Source organism: Dreissena polymorpha, chromosome 7 (genome assembly GCF_020536995.1).
Source record: "Dreissena polymorpha isolate Duluth1 chromosome 7, UMN_Dpol_1.0, whole genome shotgun sequence".
Taxonomy (NCBI): domain Eukaryota; kingdom Metazoa; phylum Mollusca; class Bivalvia; order Myida; family Dreissenidae; genus Dreissena; species Dreissena polymorpha.
Genome location: NC_068361.1, coordinates 55,897,481 through 55,916,053, shown reverse-complemented (window position 1 = coordinate 55,916,053; position 18,573 = coordinate 55,897,481). Strand labels below are relative to the sequence as shown.

At 35.2% G+C, this 18,573-nt stretch overlaps 2 protein-coding genes across 4 annotated transcripts in view; one reads left to right on the top strand and one right to left on the bottom strand.

The window, feature by feature from the left end:
• LOC127839720 (uncharacterized) overlaps nucleotides 1–18,573 on the bottom strand; it is a 121,052-nt gene that overhangs the window by 55,041 nt on the left and 47,438 nt on the right. The window lies entirely within an intron of this gene.
• LOC127836904 (uncharacterized) lies at nucleotides 8,571–16,325 on the top strand. 3 transcript variants are annotated; one of them, XM_052363551.1, is made up of 5 exons: nucleotides 8,578–9,985; nucleotides 10,272–10,430; nucleotides 11,215–11,568; nucleotides 11,701–11,770; nucleotides 12,674–16,325. In XM_052363551.1, exons 1-5 carry the CDS (start codon nucleotides 9,455–9,457, stop codon nucleotides 15,724–15,726), a joined length of 4,167 nt encoding a protein of 1,388 aa, XP_052219511.1. In that variant the 5' UTR covers nucleotides 8,578–9,454; the 3' UTR covers nucleotides 15,727–16,325. The 3 variants fall into 3 exon arrangements, with proteins under 3 accessions (XP_052219512.1, XP_052219511.1, XP_052219510.1); XM_052363552.1 differs by having other exon boundaries at nucleotides 8,571–9,985; nucleotides 10,253–10,430; nucleotides 11,215–11,770; XM_052363550.1 differs by having other exon boundaries at nucleotides 8,593–9,985; nucleotides 11,215–11,770.

The following is an 18,573-nucleotide window of genomic DNA, read 5'->3' as shown; positions in this document are numbered from 1 at the left end:
GACATGCCAAATACAAGAGACAATAACCACCATCCTTATTTCAAACACATAATTAGTATTGCACTTCTCGTGGGCAATAAGTATCAGCTGGTCACGTCAAACATAAGAGAGAGCCACCACCAACATCATTATTTCGGACATGAAATTGGTCTTGCACTTTTCACGGGCAATAATTATCAGGTAGTCATGCCAAATGTAAGACGCAAAAAACACCAACATCATTATTTCAGATATATACTTCTACTTGCACTACTCCCGGGCACCTTGTATCCATTGGTCATGCCACCTATAAGACACTACCACCACAAACACAATTATTTAAGACAAAATAGTCTTGTACTTCTTATCGGCAATAAGTATCAACTGGCCTTGCCAAATAAAATACACCATCATCACCACCATCATTATATAAGATAAATAATTTGTCTTATATAATGATCTTGCAAAATATATAACACAGTAACCACAAACATTTTTATTTCAGACAAATACTTGGTCTCGCACTGTTCATTGGAAAATAGTATCAGCTGGTCATTCAAAGTATTAGAAAATACCACCTTCTCGTGGGAATAATTATCAGCTGGTCATGCCAAATATAAGACACAACCACCACCACCAAAATCAAGTTCAGTCAATCAGTAGGTCTTGCAGCTGCACTGGCAATTAGTATCAGCTTGCTATGATAAATGTCAGACACAACAGCCACAGAGCTTCATTATTTTAGGTGTTCTTGAGAAATCGCACAAGTCATGACGATTATAAAACTCCTCTACCAACAACATCATTTTTTCAGATGATAAGTGGGTCTTTCACTGTTAAAATGTTATTATTCTTACTTAGTCATAAACACTACACGACACCACCATGATAATTAGTTGAATCAATAAGATGACAAAGTAAATAATGGGCTATTGTTAACAATAGGCATTTAAGCACATGAATTTTAAACAGCGATTTAATATTTGAGACATATTTTACTTGGGATAGTTTTCATTGTTTGGTATAATTACTTGCACCCTTAATGTCCAGAATACAATATTGTACAAACAATAGTTTTTGCACTCGTTATGAACATCCTCATTCTGTACTTTTAAAGTTAACAAAAAAACCGAAAACAATGAATACATTAAGTGTAAATTGTATTCACAAGCTTGCAGCGGTCTAACAATACCTACTCTACAATCTTATGTTACTATCAAAGAAATATACATGTGTTCACATATGTTAATCGTGATTTTTTGCGAAGTAGTGTTCCAATGGTCAATATTATTGAAATATCGAAAAGTATTAGGACGACGAGATAACAACCACAATTACTGCGGACATATAGCCACATTGCAGGACTTGGACCAGAATACGCACGACCCTATCCTCGATGACGACCATGAACACGGCCGTTAATCACGCGCGCCACCTCTTTTTTGAGATGCATTAATAAATGAGCCAATGCAACTTCAGAGGTGGCGCTCAGGCCCGGATGTTTTGAAATTTAACGCATAAGTTAACAGGGTGATGAGGTTTAATATGATTTTCAAGACATTTCGCAGTATTTTAACAAATCGGCCAATGTAGTGCGATTCAGCGATTATAAATTCATCTAAAAATGTACAGAAACATTCAATCACAGCCCATTTCAAAAAGTGAGGACCATTATAAGTTGTGGCATGGTAGAATTCGTAAATGCAAATCGATGTCTTTTGCCTGTGTGACGAGCAAATTCCCTGCCAATTAAATCGCTCATTACATAAAACGATTGCTTTAAACCTGTACAAGTTAGTGCGTGCACAAAAACGTCGGCTTCTAGCCGATCTAATAGATAAATTTATATTTTTCAAAAAGAGATGGAGCAAATGCCAAGGAGGTGGCGCTCAGATTAGGAGGTGGCGCCAATGCACATTTATAGCTAATTTGAAGCAAAGACCTATAGATTACGATGAAATCTATAGGTCTTTGGGTTTCTATTACGCTTACAGAACTTACATTATTTTTGTAAGTTGACTACTTCAGCACATTTGAGTCGCGTGCGTATTAATTAGAAAAAGTAGTTTTCTAATGATGTATTGATGAATTTAAACGATCGTCTTTGTAAGATAACAACATTTAACATGATTTATACAAATATGTTAACGGAAAAAGACCGAGCTATCTTCATTTTTTGGAGTTAATAGTTCGGAAAAACAACATAACTGAGCCTAGTTAAGATTTGTCGACCTTGGTCTTTTAGTAAATTCAGCATTTGGATTAACGGCCACAAATCAAAGTTTCAAGAAGAAGTGTTATCTTATACTTATTTCGTGAACTTTCATACTGTAAACAAATATTGATGTCGATGAATTATTTTGATAATATTGAACATTAAGTTATTGGTTTGATTGAGCATTACAAATTGTTGGTATACACCGTACAATATGTTTCATTCATGTTGGTGACTTCTTAATTGAGTTGATCACTTATTTATTTAAAAAACTACATTATATTTATAACATATTGTGTTTATGTTCTGTAAAGATTTGGGCCTTCGTATGTACGTTGAAAAATAAATTTAATATAACAAATATCATTATCCATCAAATCTACGTCATGTGATAATGTCATTGCGATACGACTGTTAATTGATAACATCCTGCATTGGCGCCACCTCCTATCATTAGCGCCACCTCCTAAGCATTGGCTCCATCTCTTTTGGAAAACTGCAAAATTATCTACTACGTCGACAAGAAGCCAATATTTTTGTGCATGCAGCATCTAATTTATGCTGTACGCAATCGTTTGATGCCGTTGGCGATTTAATTGGGTGGATATTTTCTCGTCACACATGAAAAACTCATCGGAATGCTTTTTAAACTCCACCATGCCACAGCTAATAAAGGTTCTCACGTTTTTAAATGGGTTGCGAATGCACGTGTCTGAACATTTTTAGACGACTCAATCTTCGCTGAATCGCACTACATTGCCCGATTTGTTAAAATACTGCGAAATATGTTGTACAAACATATTAAACCTAATCACCCTGTAAAGTTGTCCATGAAATTTCAAAACATCCGGGCCTGAGCGCCACCTCGGAAGTTGCATTGGCTCAGTTATTAATGCATCGCAAAAAAGAGGTGGCGCGCGTGATTAACGGCCGTGCATGAAGTCTTCTGACAAATCCTAAATAAAATAAAATTATTATGTAATAGATATGTGTGTGAATAGTATGCTGTTTTATACCGTTATATTTGTGCGTTAAATTTTAATATTGTGCACTTTTGCATGTATTGTAAGTGATTTGTTTGCATATATTACAATTCTACGTCCGTGGGTCAGTTTTTTTTATCAATATTGTAAATGTATTAAATATAAAATGTAAGATAAATCGCACTATAAATCGCTTCAAATGCATTTAAAAAACACATGGATCATGAATAAGTAAACATAAAATATACAAAAAAACTCAATACAACATCGCTTGAAGTTCGTTAAAAAACGCATGTACTGTATACTTATTATGAATAAATAATCTTCAAATACATAAATTGTGTGTTTAGCTTTTACACTTACAGATGCTGAAAATGCTTAATAGTTTTCACCTATCATTCACACCTCAACGACACATTCTATGTATTATTACTGAGACGAAATCACTAAGTACGCCCTTTAAACACAAATATCAGTGTACAAAACTGTAGTAGGATAAATCCTCCATACTCTAACGAAATTGTGGAATGTAACCTATCATCTTCGATTTCCAACTTTCGCTTTGAAGGGTTTGTTATCAAGGGTTTTATTTAGCATTTTTATACAAAACACACGCACTTCGACATGATTGGTTACGGTAGAAATCTTTCTAAATGAAGCATTTGCTCCTTAAGATGTTTTTGTTTGATCTAAGTCGAGTTTATAGTCGATGGCATTTTACTTTCTGAAATGAAAAGTAGTGGGTGGGGTAATGTAAAATAATAATTCGTTATATTAGCTTTATATATTTACTTTGAAAAATTAGCACAACACAAATAGTTTATACTTCAGTGATACATAAAATTGAATCACTTAAAATGAAATCTTTCTAAAGGAGTAAACAACTTCTTGGGGACTGTGGAAGATAATTTTGGATATGGTAGGTTCTTTTTGAGTCTTTGGTTCTTTTTGAGACGTGGTTTAACTGATTGTATGAAATAACGTAATACATATCTCACTTGATGCAGTCATTACGGTAAAAAAAGTTTTGACAGTAGGACACAGTAACCATCGTTTTGCTGATCAAAAATGCGACAAAAAAGTTCAATATTGTAATTCATCAAATATTTCCTCTCTTTATGAATGGTTCATATAGTGTTCCTAAGTAACACATAATGGTTTATTTATAAGTTTTGTTGCATACTTCATATATGGTCTGTTGACATTGTGTCACAAGAAATTAATTTCCCCTGCAATTAGTTCAAGAAACTTTTGCGAACAGTTTATATAGTATTGAAAGGTAATGTTACAACTCACCTCCTTAATGACTTGCCCCATAACGACTCGCCCAATGTTTTATAACGATTCGCCCCACCTATATAACGACTCGCCCCACATATATAACGACTTGCCCTTTCAAAATTAAATGTTATATTATATATGGTAACATAAATGCAATCAATTCAGAATATGAATTTGTAACAAATTTATGACACGCTATAAATCAAAGACAGTTCATTTTCTTGGATACATTTCTACATATATTGGTGAATGAATATAAATTACTGCATGGGTGCATATTTTAAGGTTCAAATGTTTAAATGCATCTTACAATAGATGAAAATAACTCTCATCAGCCTGAAATATACAATTTTGACGCCATTGTCGCTTTGTCACGTGACGAGTTTTCATTTGGATACTTACGGATCGACCTTGACATTTTTTGCTGAAATTGTAAACATTACTTTTGTTTTCTGAAATCTATTATTATTTTTTATTAACAACCAACGTCTGGTTTATTAAAAGACTGATTTCAAAGTGAATCAGGTTATTTTAAATAATTTTTACTTTGAGTTTGTATTTAAACTACAATTTGTTAACAAAGCAAGCAAGAATAATTTATAATACCGGGAAATGTCATGCTGAATTAGAAAACACTTGACCACATGGTATGTTACTAAAAATAGAAATATTGTCATATGACCGTGAAATCGCGGGAAATTCTCATTTAAAAAATGTCTGTCGCATCGCTGTTTTTTCTTGATATGTTAGACTACAAAAGAAAATTTTCAAGTGTTTAAGAAAGTATTTTGTGAAAGAATATATCAGTTAAATGTGAAAAGTATCAATCTTTCCGATCAAGTGGTTGATTTGGGCCAATAACTGCATTTAAAAGCTGTTAGGAACCGGTCTTTGTTAACTGTCAACTTTTCGGGAATTTTTGGTTGACTTACCTAATGGGGTTGGTCCATACTTTATAGTCGGGCCAGTCAAAAATCATTATAAGCGACATTTAAAGTTATGGTAGCCAGAACTACCCTGCAATAACAGTTTTAAGGCTATTTATAGTATGCAAATCTTGAATTTGGAATAACCAATCAGAAATATCGGCTTAACAAAAACCTATTTTCAAGGTGGTGATCTTTTCACCAACCATTCAACACTTAAAATTGCTATGTTTCAATGTAATTTACATAAATGTACATTTAACAAAAGGTTAATAGCACGATACCAGCTGGCGACATATGGATAAAAGTAAAAAAAACAACAACACATTTTTGGATGGGGGAATTTTTTAGCTGAAATTGGGGGAAAAGTATACTATATTAAGGGGGAATAAGGCCAAATTTAAGCCTCAAAAAAAGGCAAAACGAGGGCCCTGGATTTATTTATTGAAATGTACATTTCAGACTTTGCATACAACTTCATTGCTTGTTAATAAATACTTCTGATGTATGTATCAGCTTAAAGGCAATATACAAATTTACAAGGCAAAGACAACTTAATGATTTTAACGTGCATAGTCTGAGAGATATTCATAAGCGATTCTTTGTAACATGTCAGAACAATGCAGATTTTCTTATTGAAAAGGGCATATCTTCCTTTGGCTTAAACATTATTGTTTTGTTTTTTTATAATTCTCATTTTACATATCATTTTAAAGGTAATATAAAAATGTACAACTTATTTATTTTAAGGTGAATAGTCTCGGAGATATTCACTATCGAATCTTTGTTACATTTCAGGCCGATGCAGATTTTCTTATTGAAAAGCACATATCGGCCTTTGCCCGTAACTTAACATTTCGTAAATAAACATTTCATGTTTGAATATCAAGTGGGAAGTTATGTAATAAGCTAAAAGAGAAAATATATAAGTCGATTTCAACTGCTACCATTCAGAACAAATTCAGTATAGAAATGTGACAGATTTAAGGCCCTTATATAGACACTTTTTATGCCTCTGGTAGGGTGGAATATAGCATTTGAAATGTCCGTCAGTCAGTACGTCAGTCGGTCCGTCCGAAAACTATAACATTGCCCAGAACTTTTTCAATATTGAAGATAGCAACTTGATATTTGGCATACATTTGTATCTCATGGAGCTGCACATTTTAAATGGTGAAAGGTCAAGGTCATCCTTCAAGGTCAAAGGTCCAATATATGGCTTCAAAGCGGCGCAATAGGGGGCATTGTGTTTCTGACAAACACATCTCTTGTTTATTTACAAGTTCATATTTGCCCGTTGCCTTAAACTGTAATTTTATTTATGCTGCTTAATCAAGTATTATTTTAAGGTTAATATAAAAAAACTTAAGGCTGGAATATAATTTATGTATTTATTTTATATTAAAGTTAAACTGTTCTCCTTTTGTTCTCTTTGTTTCCTAAACTGATCTATTTCTTTATTAAATTGTCCAAATGAAGTTGATTATACGTTAAATATGAGTCCTGTTGCTTGCTTGTCTCTTACCCGGAATGTTTAATGCAGCTTGGATGTAGGCTGGTGGGAGTAGTGGGGGCGCAAAAGTTTTACACAGCAGCTTGTTCACCCCGCCCTGACTCTCATACGCTGTCCTAAGACCCAGATGCTTGACACTTCCAATACATGTACAATGCTTAGCCCATGCTTCTGCAAAATCAGAAATGATAACAAAAACAACAATAATATTCATTTAACAAAACATAATTATAAAAGCATTACTGTCACAATATAAAAAAAACATGATAAGATGACCATTTGTCTGTTGTTCATCGTCAAAATATGTTGGATGAGTACCAAAATAGTTATGGTTGTGTGAAAAACATGGCCGCAAATTGGCGGGGCGTTTTGGTATTAGCTCAACTGAGCACAACGTGCTCATGGTGAGCGTTTGTGATCGCCTTTTGTCTCTTTTGCGTCATAAACACAACTTCTTTAACACTCCAGAGGCCACATTTATTGTGTAATCTTTATGAAACATGGTCAGAACATGTGTCCCAATGATATATTGAACAAGTTCGATAATGGTTCCAGGTGGTTGAAAAACATGACTGTCAGGAGGTGTGACAGTTTTCCTAATATTACTATAGTAAAACCTTGTTAATACTCTCGACGTTTTGTGGCCAATCTTCATGAAACTAAGTCAAAACGGTAGCTCTAATGATGGGTCAGTATCATTGGGATCACTAGGTCAAAGATCAAGATCACTGTCACAATTCGTGTGACAATCGTTTCCGATCAATAACTTGTCAACACATTGACCGATTGGCTTGATACTTCACATGTGCATTTGCCTTGGACAGTTAATGACCCGTATTGAAATTTGGATCACTAGTTACAAGCCCTGTTTAGGGGGCATGTGTCTCCGTCTCCAGAACTCTAGATAGTCCAATCTTTATGAAACTTGGCCAGACCATGTGTCCAAACAATATCTTGGATGTTTTTGCAAATTGTTTCGGTTGTTTGTAAAACATAGATCCATTCCGTTGGAAAACATGACTGCCTTGGGGCAGGGCATTTTTCATATGGTTTTAGTTAAACCTCGTTGACACTCTAAAAATCACATTTAATTTCAAATCGTTATGAACCTTGGTCAGAACATGTGTTCTAATGATAGCTCAGCTGAGTTTGAAAATGGTTATGGTTCGTTTAAAAAAACATGGCAGCCATGGGGCGGGGAATTTTCCTTATATGGCTTTAATAATCATAGTGAAACACTGTTAACACATTCGAGTCACATTTTAAGTGCAATATAAATGAAACTTGAAATTGAAATGAAACAGTGTTTGGTTTGTTTTTAGGTGTCTACACTATTGGTGTACACAAGCCATCTCAAACCGAGACCCATGAGCCTGAGACGGGGTCTGAGAAACTGTAAAGTGCCCCCGCATGCGCAACAACAACAAATAATAACCTGCCGGCAAGAACATAATGGTTATTTCCAACGGGAATATTCTGAGTTTTTACGTATATAATTCATTTAAATGATATTTGCTCAAAAGTGTAAGGCATTATGTCTTTTTTTAGGAATATTGGTAAACAAGATGTGTTTAAGCAACAGAGTTCAGTTCAGAATTGATGAGATAATTGGGGTTGGAGTGCTAAAATTTTTATTTTAAGTCTAGAGATTCTTTGAAATTGGCTTCTCTAAAACACATACGTTTATTCATATAGATAACTGCGGGTACTTTTGGGCCAGTTAAACAGCTGTTTAACAGATAACTGAAAATAAACTCCTTTGTCGGTCCTTGGCGTCTGGTTTCGAGACAATTTTAAAATAAATTCCATTTTAAGACTTTCTGGGCATAGACTACGGATATAAAATTCGATCCTTTAGGAAAACAGTAAATAACAATCAGCTCGTGTTACTTATTACTGGAATCACACTAGGGTCTTAATCTATTTGTATGGACAGGCATGCCCGTATTCAGCCATGGTGAACAATAATGGCAATGAGTTATTTGATTGGTTGACGTTATGTATTTAGTTTTTGCGGTTGTTGTTTCTAACAATGGGCATATGAAAAGAGGATATTGGATAGACGAAAAAAACAAATATTTTTTCGGATTTGAAACATATAATAGTACATTCCTTGTCCCTCTAAAGTGCTTTTATCCAGAAGCTTCGGGGGCTACCGGTCTGGCACCTGGCTAAGACGTCACCCTGGACTCCACAGGAAGCCTTCCAGTCTTCTGGTCCTCGTGTTTATTTATTCTGGATTGTTACATCAATTTCCTCAGAGTGCCCCATCCCATCTATTGTTGGAAATTAGTGTTGATTTCTAAACTTTAGTTATTTATCTAATTAAGAAAATTAAAAATGACATGCCTTACGTTTCAGTTGATTAGATTCTCTGAACAGACGATCTAATTTTTGTAAAATATACTTATTTAATTATAGTACAAATAAAGCAACATAAATTACATGACCAGATGATGCTCACGGACAAGAACATTGACGACATTCCATAACGCCATCTACTCTGCGGATTCCACGAACTAACTCTCCACTGAATGGTTCATGTAGTATCGTGGGGATGGCTTCCGACACTAACATCTTCACAGAAAAGCATACCAATAACTGGTTTAAAGCGTGCATCGCCCTCAATTTTACAAAGGAAGGATTGACTGACTTTGTTCTGACGGAATTACATAACGTCCAAACATTAGTTGGTAGATGTTGTGGACAATGCTTTATTCAAAACCTCATACCGTGTCCAACTCAGGACGTGTGTAAAAAGCGGAAACGAAATAACTGTTCTTTCCACAATTCACTACAACCAACGTCATGCCAAACATGTCATAAGGTGAAACAAAATATCACATTGTTACACAGATTTAATGGGTCTAGTTGGGCAAACACTAAAGCTGAAAGATGGGCAATGGATCCGTGGGAAATTGGCAAATGCTACCTCCCACGGGACGGATATAGCAGCGTATCCTCGGTGCAAGAATCTGACTTCAATGGTGTTGTTAGCATTGTGTTGAACTGCACGCATTTCCAGACATGCCTCTCCGCCGCATGTCTATCTCCGCCTCCACCTGATAAGCAATGCCCGCTAGAAAAGGTATTATTTAAATGTACCATTCTAATAGACTGAATATGTAATTATTTTTTTAAAGTTTAGTTTGTTATCTGAATCGTTCATGTGTATTATTCCATGTGTTGTGACGAGATGTATGTCATGCAATTATTATTCATTGTATCAAATATACAATTCTTATTAAAAATAGTGTATGTAAGCGTTTTTAAAACACATGCCATATTTTCACGCTGACAGTCCATGTGTGTAGGTTTACCTAAATTTTTCTTCTCTTGGTCCTTAACATCACAGCGATCCTTGCTCCCTCTAGGTCCGTCAAATAGGCCGAGATGTACGCCACACTGCAGACTGCAAGGTCACAGATGCTGATCTGCAGTACTTCTTTCTGACACTGACCACCCTACTTGCTGATCCAGTCCGCTTATTGCATGATACCTCAGCGACAAAAGCGCGCAGGAAACTCAGTGATGTAAATATTATTGTGTTTGTGTTGTTTGTCTCTATATAAAGGCGTATATAATGTATTTTAGTGAAGGATGATATAAGCAATAGTCCACAGAAATATTTGTACAATGATATTTTTAAGCGAATTGTAAATCGGTCATGTAAGAATAGATATGTGTATTCATCCTGAAACTGAAACATTTTAGGAACGGTATGCAATTAGCAAACGCTTTAAGTGGACAGAAAACATAATAATTTGATAACAGATTAGAGGATTGTCTAATTTTAAAATATAATTATATCGTACAGTTTATGTAAATTGGTCTTTAGCTATTATCTACTGCACCTGTGCTTGGTTATGTGACTAGAAAATTGCGCATGAAATCTTTTTAAATGAAAATCTAAAAACTGTTTTAGGAAATGACATCAAAATCGTGGATTGAACTAGCACCAATAAACTGAACATACAGGGCATATCACTACTGTCGTCACATATCAACTTTATCACGCACATTTGCACGTTTGAAATATCCACTCTTTTTGGCCGGAGATACTGAAGTCACATTATTAAAAGGAAATATTGAAATCGCATTCTTAAATGACAGTAAATAATTAGTACAATCAGTTAAGGCTTTATTAAAAACAGACGTGTATATGAATTAAACAAATGTCAATTTGATATTTTTTTTTATTTTTACTGCCTTGCAAAATTTGCTCTACTTGATCTGTTGTATAATATGCAGACACAGATAATATAATAGTGACAATCTGTATTGATAATAATCTACAAATGCAAATAATGTTTGTAGTTGCAGAATGATCGTCTTTCACTTGTTGATTTGGGCAAGATGTTGAAAGAAGCAAATCAGACCCTCACACATGCAAAAGAGGCCGGAGAACGTTTTTCCGAAGAGGCTGAAAGGACCCTGAAAGAAGGTCTGAATACCTTAGAGGCTAAAATACAGACTGGGAAAAAACGCCTTGAAAACAAAACACAAACTAGTGAACAACGAATTAAAAAAAAGGCACATCATGGTGAACAACGCCTTGAAAACAAGACACAGGCTGGAGAACAAAGCATTGAAAACAAGACACAGTCTGGAGAACAAAGCATTGAAAACAAGACACAGGCTGGAGAACAAAGCATTGAAAACAAGACACAGGCTGGAGAACAAAGCATTACAAACAAAGCACAGGCTGGAGAACAACGCATTGAACACAAGACACAGGCTGGGGAACAGAGCATTGAAAACAAGACACAGGCTGGAGAACAAAGCATTGAAAACAAGACACAGGAAAGCATCAACCGCATAAATCAAGCAGCTATTGAAAAGGAATTAGACGAATACGAGCGTAGCGTAACAGGTTTGTGAACAAGTTTTATTGAACAATATATATATATATATATATATATATATATATATATATATATATATATATATATATATATATATATATATATAATATTTCGTTATAACATATGTGCACACTACAATAATTATGAACTACCAAGCTGACAAACATAAGCACTCAATCGTATTAACTTGGGTTTATAAACCATCCTCATTTAAGAAGAGATGGGTTTTTCTTGGATTAACAGTGGATCCGTCTGTCAGATGGCCAGTCTGTCCTTCATTCTGTATGTCAGTACATGTATTTAAAAATACCATGGAATAGCCTTATCATTAAGTTGATCTTCTTAATTGATTGCCATCACGATAAACTCTCAGGACAGAATGCATAAAACCAGTGAAAGTTCTTTTTATGGGTATGTGTATCTACATTTCCGCGAAAAATTACACGTATTCGAATAATTCATATATTAACGAATATATATTTATCTGGTTACGTTTGTATGCGGTAAGATAGTTTTTTATAAGAAATACAAACTGCAGAATACATTTTCGATACACGCTTTCTATCGGCTTCGAACTTGATAACAGAAATCAATGCGTACTACATTTTAGAAGTGTCTTATATACACTACAAATTATCGGTAGGGATCATGCTCAGAGCGGTATTTCATGTGAAATAAAAAAAGTATTTTTTACAAATTTAAAACTACTTTTCTACTACTTTTTGCGCACATTTATAAAAAGAGACAAATTTATTCAACCGTTATAATGTTGTAATGTAATGAAATATAATCTTATATTTAAAAACACAATATCTTAGTATTCACCGGCATATTTTATATAAATATGTATCTGATTTTTGCGAAGAAACACGCAGGTAATTCGTTTTAATGAAGAAGTATTACTATTTCAGATCTTCTCAAGCGATTGGTGAACCATTACCGTGATACCGTTTGCTACGTGCCTCTGTCTACTTTGGATCCTAGTCTCGATAAGCACGTACAATACGTCTATGCCACTCCAAAAATACACAGGATGAAGATAGAGAATGATGGTAGACGCACACAACAGGAAGAAATATTTACATACAAAGATTGCTTTTATAGAGGTGATAATTTATGTAAACGTACATACTTACAAGGCGAGCCGGGAAGCGGCAAGACAAGTTTTGCTGCCAAGTTAGTTGACGATTGGTGTAACGTGCATGAGTCCTCGAATGAATCTACAAAGGAACAAACGGCGTTTGTTGATGTTGATACCCTTCATAAATTCAAGTTTCTCTTCTTCATTTCGTTGCGCGATTCGAGAGAACAGACACTTGTAACACATATGATACAAACTCAGCTCATCTACAAAATCTACGCGGCAGACGAATGGGAAAGCGCGTATAATCTAGTCTTAAAAATAATGAGAAATGTGATGTATCTTGTTGTTCGAGACGGTCTGGATGAGTGGTCTGGTAAAGAAGCTCTGCCATCTATGGACGGTATTCCTAAAGATCATTGCATTGTGCTCACAACTTCTCGACCATGGAAACTCGCGGATGAACGTATCAAGAATTCTCAAATAGACATATTGTTGGAAGTCTACGGAATAATCGATTCCCATGGATTCAGTAAAATGATACTACGACATCTTCTTGATGAAACAAAGGATCTTAACGAAACTGTGGAGCAGTTTCAGAAATTTCTGAAGAGTCGTGACCTTGAGTCGATATCATCTTCGCCTATGCTGCACACGCTTGTCCTATGTACCTGGGTAGATGGTATGGCTGAGAGTATCACCGGATCGTCCACGTGTGAATTGTACACCACCCTGCTTGAAAATTTATGTAAAAAAGCTAACCCACAAATGAGTTATTTTGATCAATACCACCCATCACCAGTAAACTTCTTTTCTCGCACGAAGTATGTTAAACCAAACATGGAACATATAGAGGCCATAGCAAAAGCTGCGTTCTCATTTTTGTTTTCAAATGAAAAAGAAACATCACTAGTGTTCAGCGACATTAACCTTTCAGCTCATGTTTCTGAAAGTACAAAGCAGTTCGCCCTAGAATCAGGATTGATATCCAAAAGAAAAAGTAAAAGATGTTATGATAAAACAAGCTCGTTTGTTCACAAGACTGTTCAAGAATTCCTAGCTGCTCTTCACATCTCCAACAATACACACGTGATTGATGACATTATTTCCGAATATCTCAAAAGTGATAGTGATTCCTATCTAGTTATTTCTCAAGTTTTTATATTCCTTTGTGGCTTCAACATCTTGGCTGCTAATAAACTATCTGCACTGACGAATCAGGTCAACGATGTTCGTGATGTGTTTTATCACTTTTATTTACAAAGCCTCACCCTCTTACATTATCACTTTGGTTTCCAAAGCGTCATCCTCTCAGGTTATAGGGAGGCTGTGGCAAACAAGAACACTCCAATAGACCTACATCTGAGTCGGTTTTACCTTTGGCGTAATTATGAAGATTTGATCAACATCTTTGCACTGAACACTCCACGGGCTCGAATTTTATGGGTTTCCAATCAAAGCAGACCTGTAATAATACGTTCACAAGACGCGTCGACTTATCTTTGTCAGGGACCTAGACCCGTCTCATTAGCTGCACGTGATTATGCCGACCCCTCTACAAGAGCGAAGCAGAAAGAAGTCAGATCGTCTGCATCTTGTTTGGAATTCGACGTCTCAACGTGTCACAACCTGGAGTGGTTGGTGCTCGATGGTGATGTAACTGTGCAACCGAATGCACTTTCGAGCTTGAAGAAGTTGAAATATCTAAAAATAGGTAGGGATTGTAAATGTGAAGCACTTGACATATCACATAACGAACACATAGAATCAATTTATATCGGAGAAGGAGTAAGTTTACTACCACACTCAATTACTAATTGTAAGAATCTAAAATGTATTGAAATACTCTCAGCTTATAAAGAACTAGATTTGGCAATGTTAAAACGATTAAATTCGATAACAATCAGCAAACAAGTGCAAGTGTTACCGAATCAACTAATCATTCATAATAATCAAGAACTTAGCTATATTGGTTTACATGAATTTGATTTCAACAGGCGTGACAATAAAAACATTCATACATGGTGTTTGCTAAACGGTGCTGATCCAGCACTGTGTGCAGACTATACTCCAGTACTGCCCTCCATAAAACAAATTGAATTGTTAAATGTTACGTGTTCCTCCACCTGGCTACGCAGTCTGCTCACCACACTGTTTACACTCGATCATAGTGTGAAGTGTGATCTGCGGGCACTCAAAGTCAGCGAGTCACCTCATACAGGCGCAAATATAACAACGGATTTAAACAATACGTGTACATTCCATGTCGATATCGATAGCCCTGGTCTATGGGAGACTCTGCTCGGTCTGAGTGTCAAGAATCTGAGTATTTTGGGTTTGGATAATATTTTTAGTGAATATAATATTAATCATGTATCGTCATTGTCACGGTCACTAGCAACCCTCTCACAGCTGGAAACGCTAAGAATGCATTTAACTGCATATATCGACCTACCGCTTCCTCTATCATTGAATCATGTGACTGTCTGTTTTGATACATTGCATCCATCAGAACTTCGCCAGCTGGTGAACAAGCTGTCTGCACGGACTCACTCACTTGAGTGTAGAGTGGAATTCGTTTGTCGTCATTTGAAGGACACAAATATGAGACATATAATTCCATCAGAGGAATACATACCCATCCAACATGAACTCGAAACTATGCAGCATGTTGATGTGGAACGATTTCGAATATATGACTATGCACCTTTCACCCATCAATGGTCTGCACGTGACAGTGTTGATGATGGTGATCTTGTTGATGAGATTGTTGATAATGAATGTTGTAAAGACTTTATTAAACGAATTAATTTGAACTGGAGCAGTGAGATTGACGGCCTCAGTCGAATATCAATGCGACTTAAGATTAAGATCCAACCGTGACCTAGTAAAGTGTTACATGTGGCAAGACATTAATATTTACATGTTCTTGTGTAAGTGATACATGTGCATGACAATAATATTTACATGTTCATTGTGCAAATTGTAATCATATTTTTTTTTAAGTTTTTTTTTCTGTCTCATGCAAATAACATGATTTCAAATGTTTTAAATGTTTGTTGTGTGTCTAACGACGATTTTATGAGATTGATAATACTAATAAGAACAGAAGAATGCTGATGGCAAATGATAAATAAGTTTGTGCTGCATTGTGCAAATGATAAGTAAACATCCGTCTGTCGCCACTTCCTGTTCCCAAACCACCACCGTTGTCCTCTATTCTGTAGCTGTCATCACCAGCGTTACCCATGCTTTGGAAACCAAAGGTATCGAACATATGTTAACTTATCAGTAACCAAACTAAAATACAGTGACACAAAGAAGGCACGAGTATTTTGTTTGATTAATGGTTCCAATGTACTCTGTCAACGCCCACTAAAACTTTTTGAAAATCTTTCAATAGATAGCATACGCCAACTACTGGTGCTAACTTTATTTGTTAAGCATTAACTTTTATTATATCCGTTTCGAATCCGTATAGTTGCAACAATAATTATTAAATGCTTATAAAATTTTGTTTTAATTCTATGAAAGCATTATTGCTATCATCATTTTGTCAATGCATACAAATCACAAGAAAATATGTGTTGTTTGCTGTACGTGCAAAGTTGAATTTAATCAAGTGATTAACATAGTTTTGAAAACTTCAACTTATGTTTACCAATTACAAGCATCTAATTTGATTGCAATTTTGAGTATCTTTGGGAAACAAACAAAAAATCAAACATTAAAGGAATATGTTTCCTTAGATATTGGGACACCAGCTATCGCCAGCAGTTGTCACTTAATAAACCTCTTTCTGGGAAAACTGGGCTAAATGCATGTGCGCAAAGTGTAGTTCCAGGTAAACATGTGCAGTCCGCACAGTTTAATTAGGGACAACACGTTCTGCTTCTATGAAATTGTGTATGCCCCCGGATCGAATAATCGGGGGTGTATTGTGTTTGACCTGTCTGTCTGTCATTGTGTGTTTGTTTGTCCAAAAACTTTAACCTTGGTCATAACTTTTGCAATATTAAAGATAGCAACTGGATACATGGCATGCATGTGTATCTCATGGAGCTGCACATTTTGAGTGGTGAAAGGTCAAGGTCATCCATCAAGGTCAAATATATTGCTTCAAAGCGGTGCAGTAGGGGGCATTTTGTTTAACAAACACAGCTCTTGTTCGTTTGAAGAAAGTCTCTTCTTAACAAAAATCAAGTTGAGGCGGAAAGTGTCGTCCCTGATAAGCCTGTGTGGACTGCACAAACTAATCAGAGATGACATTTTACGCACATGCATTTGACCCTATATTCCCAGAACAAGGCTCACATTCGCATTCCCTGCCACGATTTTAAACCGGTTTAACGCACATTTATCAATCAGAAGACATCAGCTCTGCAAAATAGAATGCCATCGTCGCAAAGCAATTCGTTTTAAATGTTTTCTTTCTTGAAAATATTGGAAAGGAATCATGTTAATCCATGAGATTCGGTTATGATAAGATTAGATGCAATTTGTATGAAAACAAAAACACTTGTGTTTAAAGAATCATTTATTTACTTAACATATATATTCATACATTGAAAGCATTACAGGTATTATCAGAGATACAAACAACAAACATGTAAAATGGATCAACAGAAAGCAAATACAACATTAAGCTAAATACATCTATTAAACATGTCTAAATTCATGATCTGTTTAAAGTATATTAAATACACTTACATACACATCCCAGACGGGAAAATACTCACAAATAAAATGCATAACTGTTTTAATACGCATCAATGATTTACAATAAATATGTATGCAATAATTATTTCTTTATCTTTGGCATGAGTAAGAACTTTTCTGGCATAAGCATGGAATGGATTAAACAAACAATTTATATTGCAACACCACTGGAAACTAATACAACAAGCAACAATATCATATTGCACAAATATAGAGTATTTAAACAAAACCCCAGTCAGATTTAGTACAGACAAAAGATGACCATGTTGACCTACCAGAAAAATGTGGACACCTTAATTTCGTATTCGCTGGTATTCGCAGAGCTGTAACAATTCACCCATCATTCGATTCAATTCGATTTCGATACGAAATGGTCCGATTCGATTATTTTCGATTCGATTCAAATTAAACTATTTGCTGCTTATTTTGCAAACTATTTCATGTTTGGTTTGTCCAGAGCATGAATTTGTATGTTTGGTATTTGTTATTAACTTATTATGTTGTACATTTAAAGTGTTTATTTTTTTAAATAAAATATAAAAACGCAACATTGTTTTATAAGTAACAAAGTTATTGAACACAACTTCCTGTTGAGTTGTTCTTAAATAACATAAAACAAGTAACAAATTTATTGAACAAAACTCCTGTTGAGTTGTTCTTAAATAACATAGAATGCTAAATGTATCACGTGTTGAACAGAAGAACAAAAAAATGTAAGTAAATAAACAACTAACAGTTGACTTCTTAACTGAATGCACACAGTTAAGTAAACAAACCACGTGGGTAACTTACGTCAACAAAACACGTTTTGCAAGTTGCCTTTGCATCAGAACCTTCGCGAAACACGAAATGGTCCCATACTTTTGATTTTAATTTTGACGTGCGTCTTTCGGCGTGGTTGAAGAAGCCATTTTACCGGTTGATGGTATGCTCAGCATGTTAATTCATTCATTCATTGGATGACATATTGGCTATTGACCAATCAAAAGACGTATTACAAATGACAAGAAC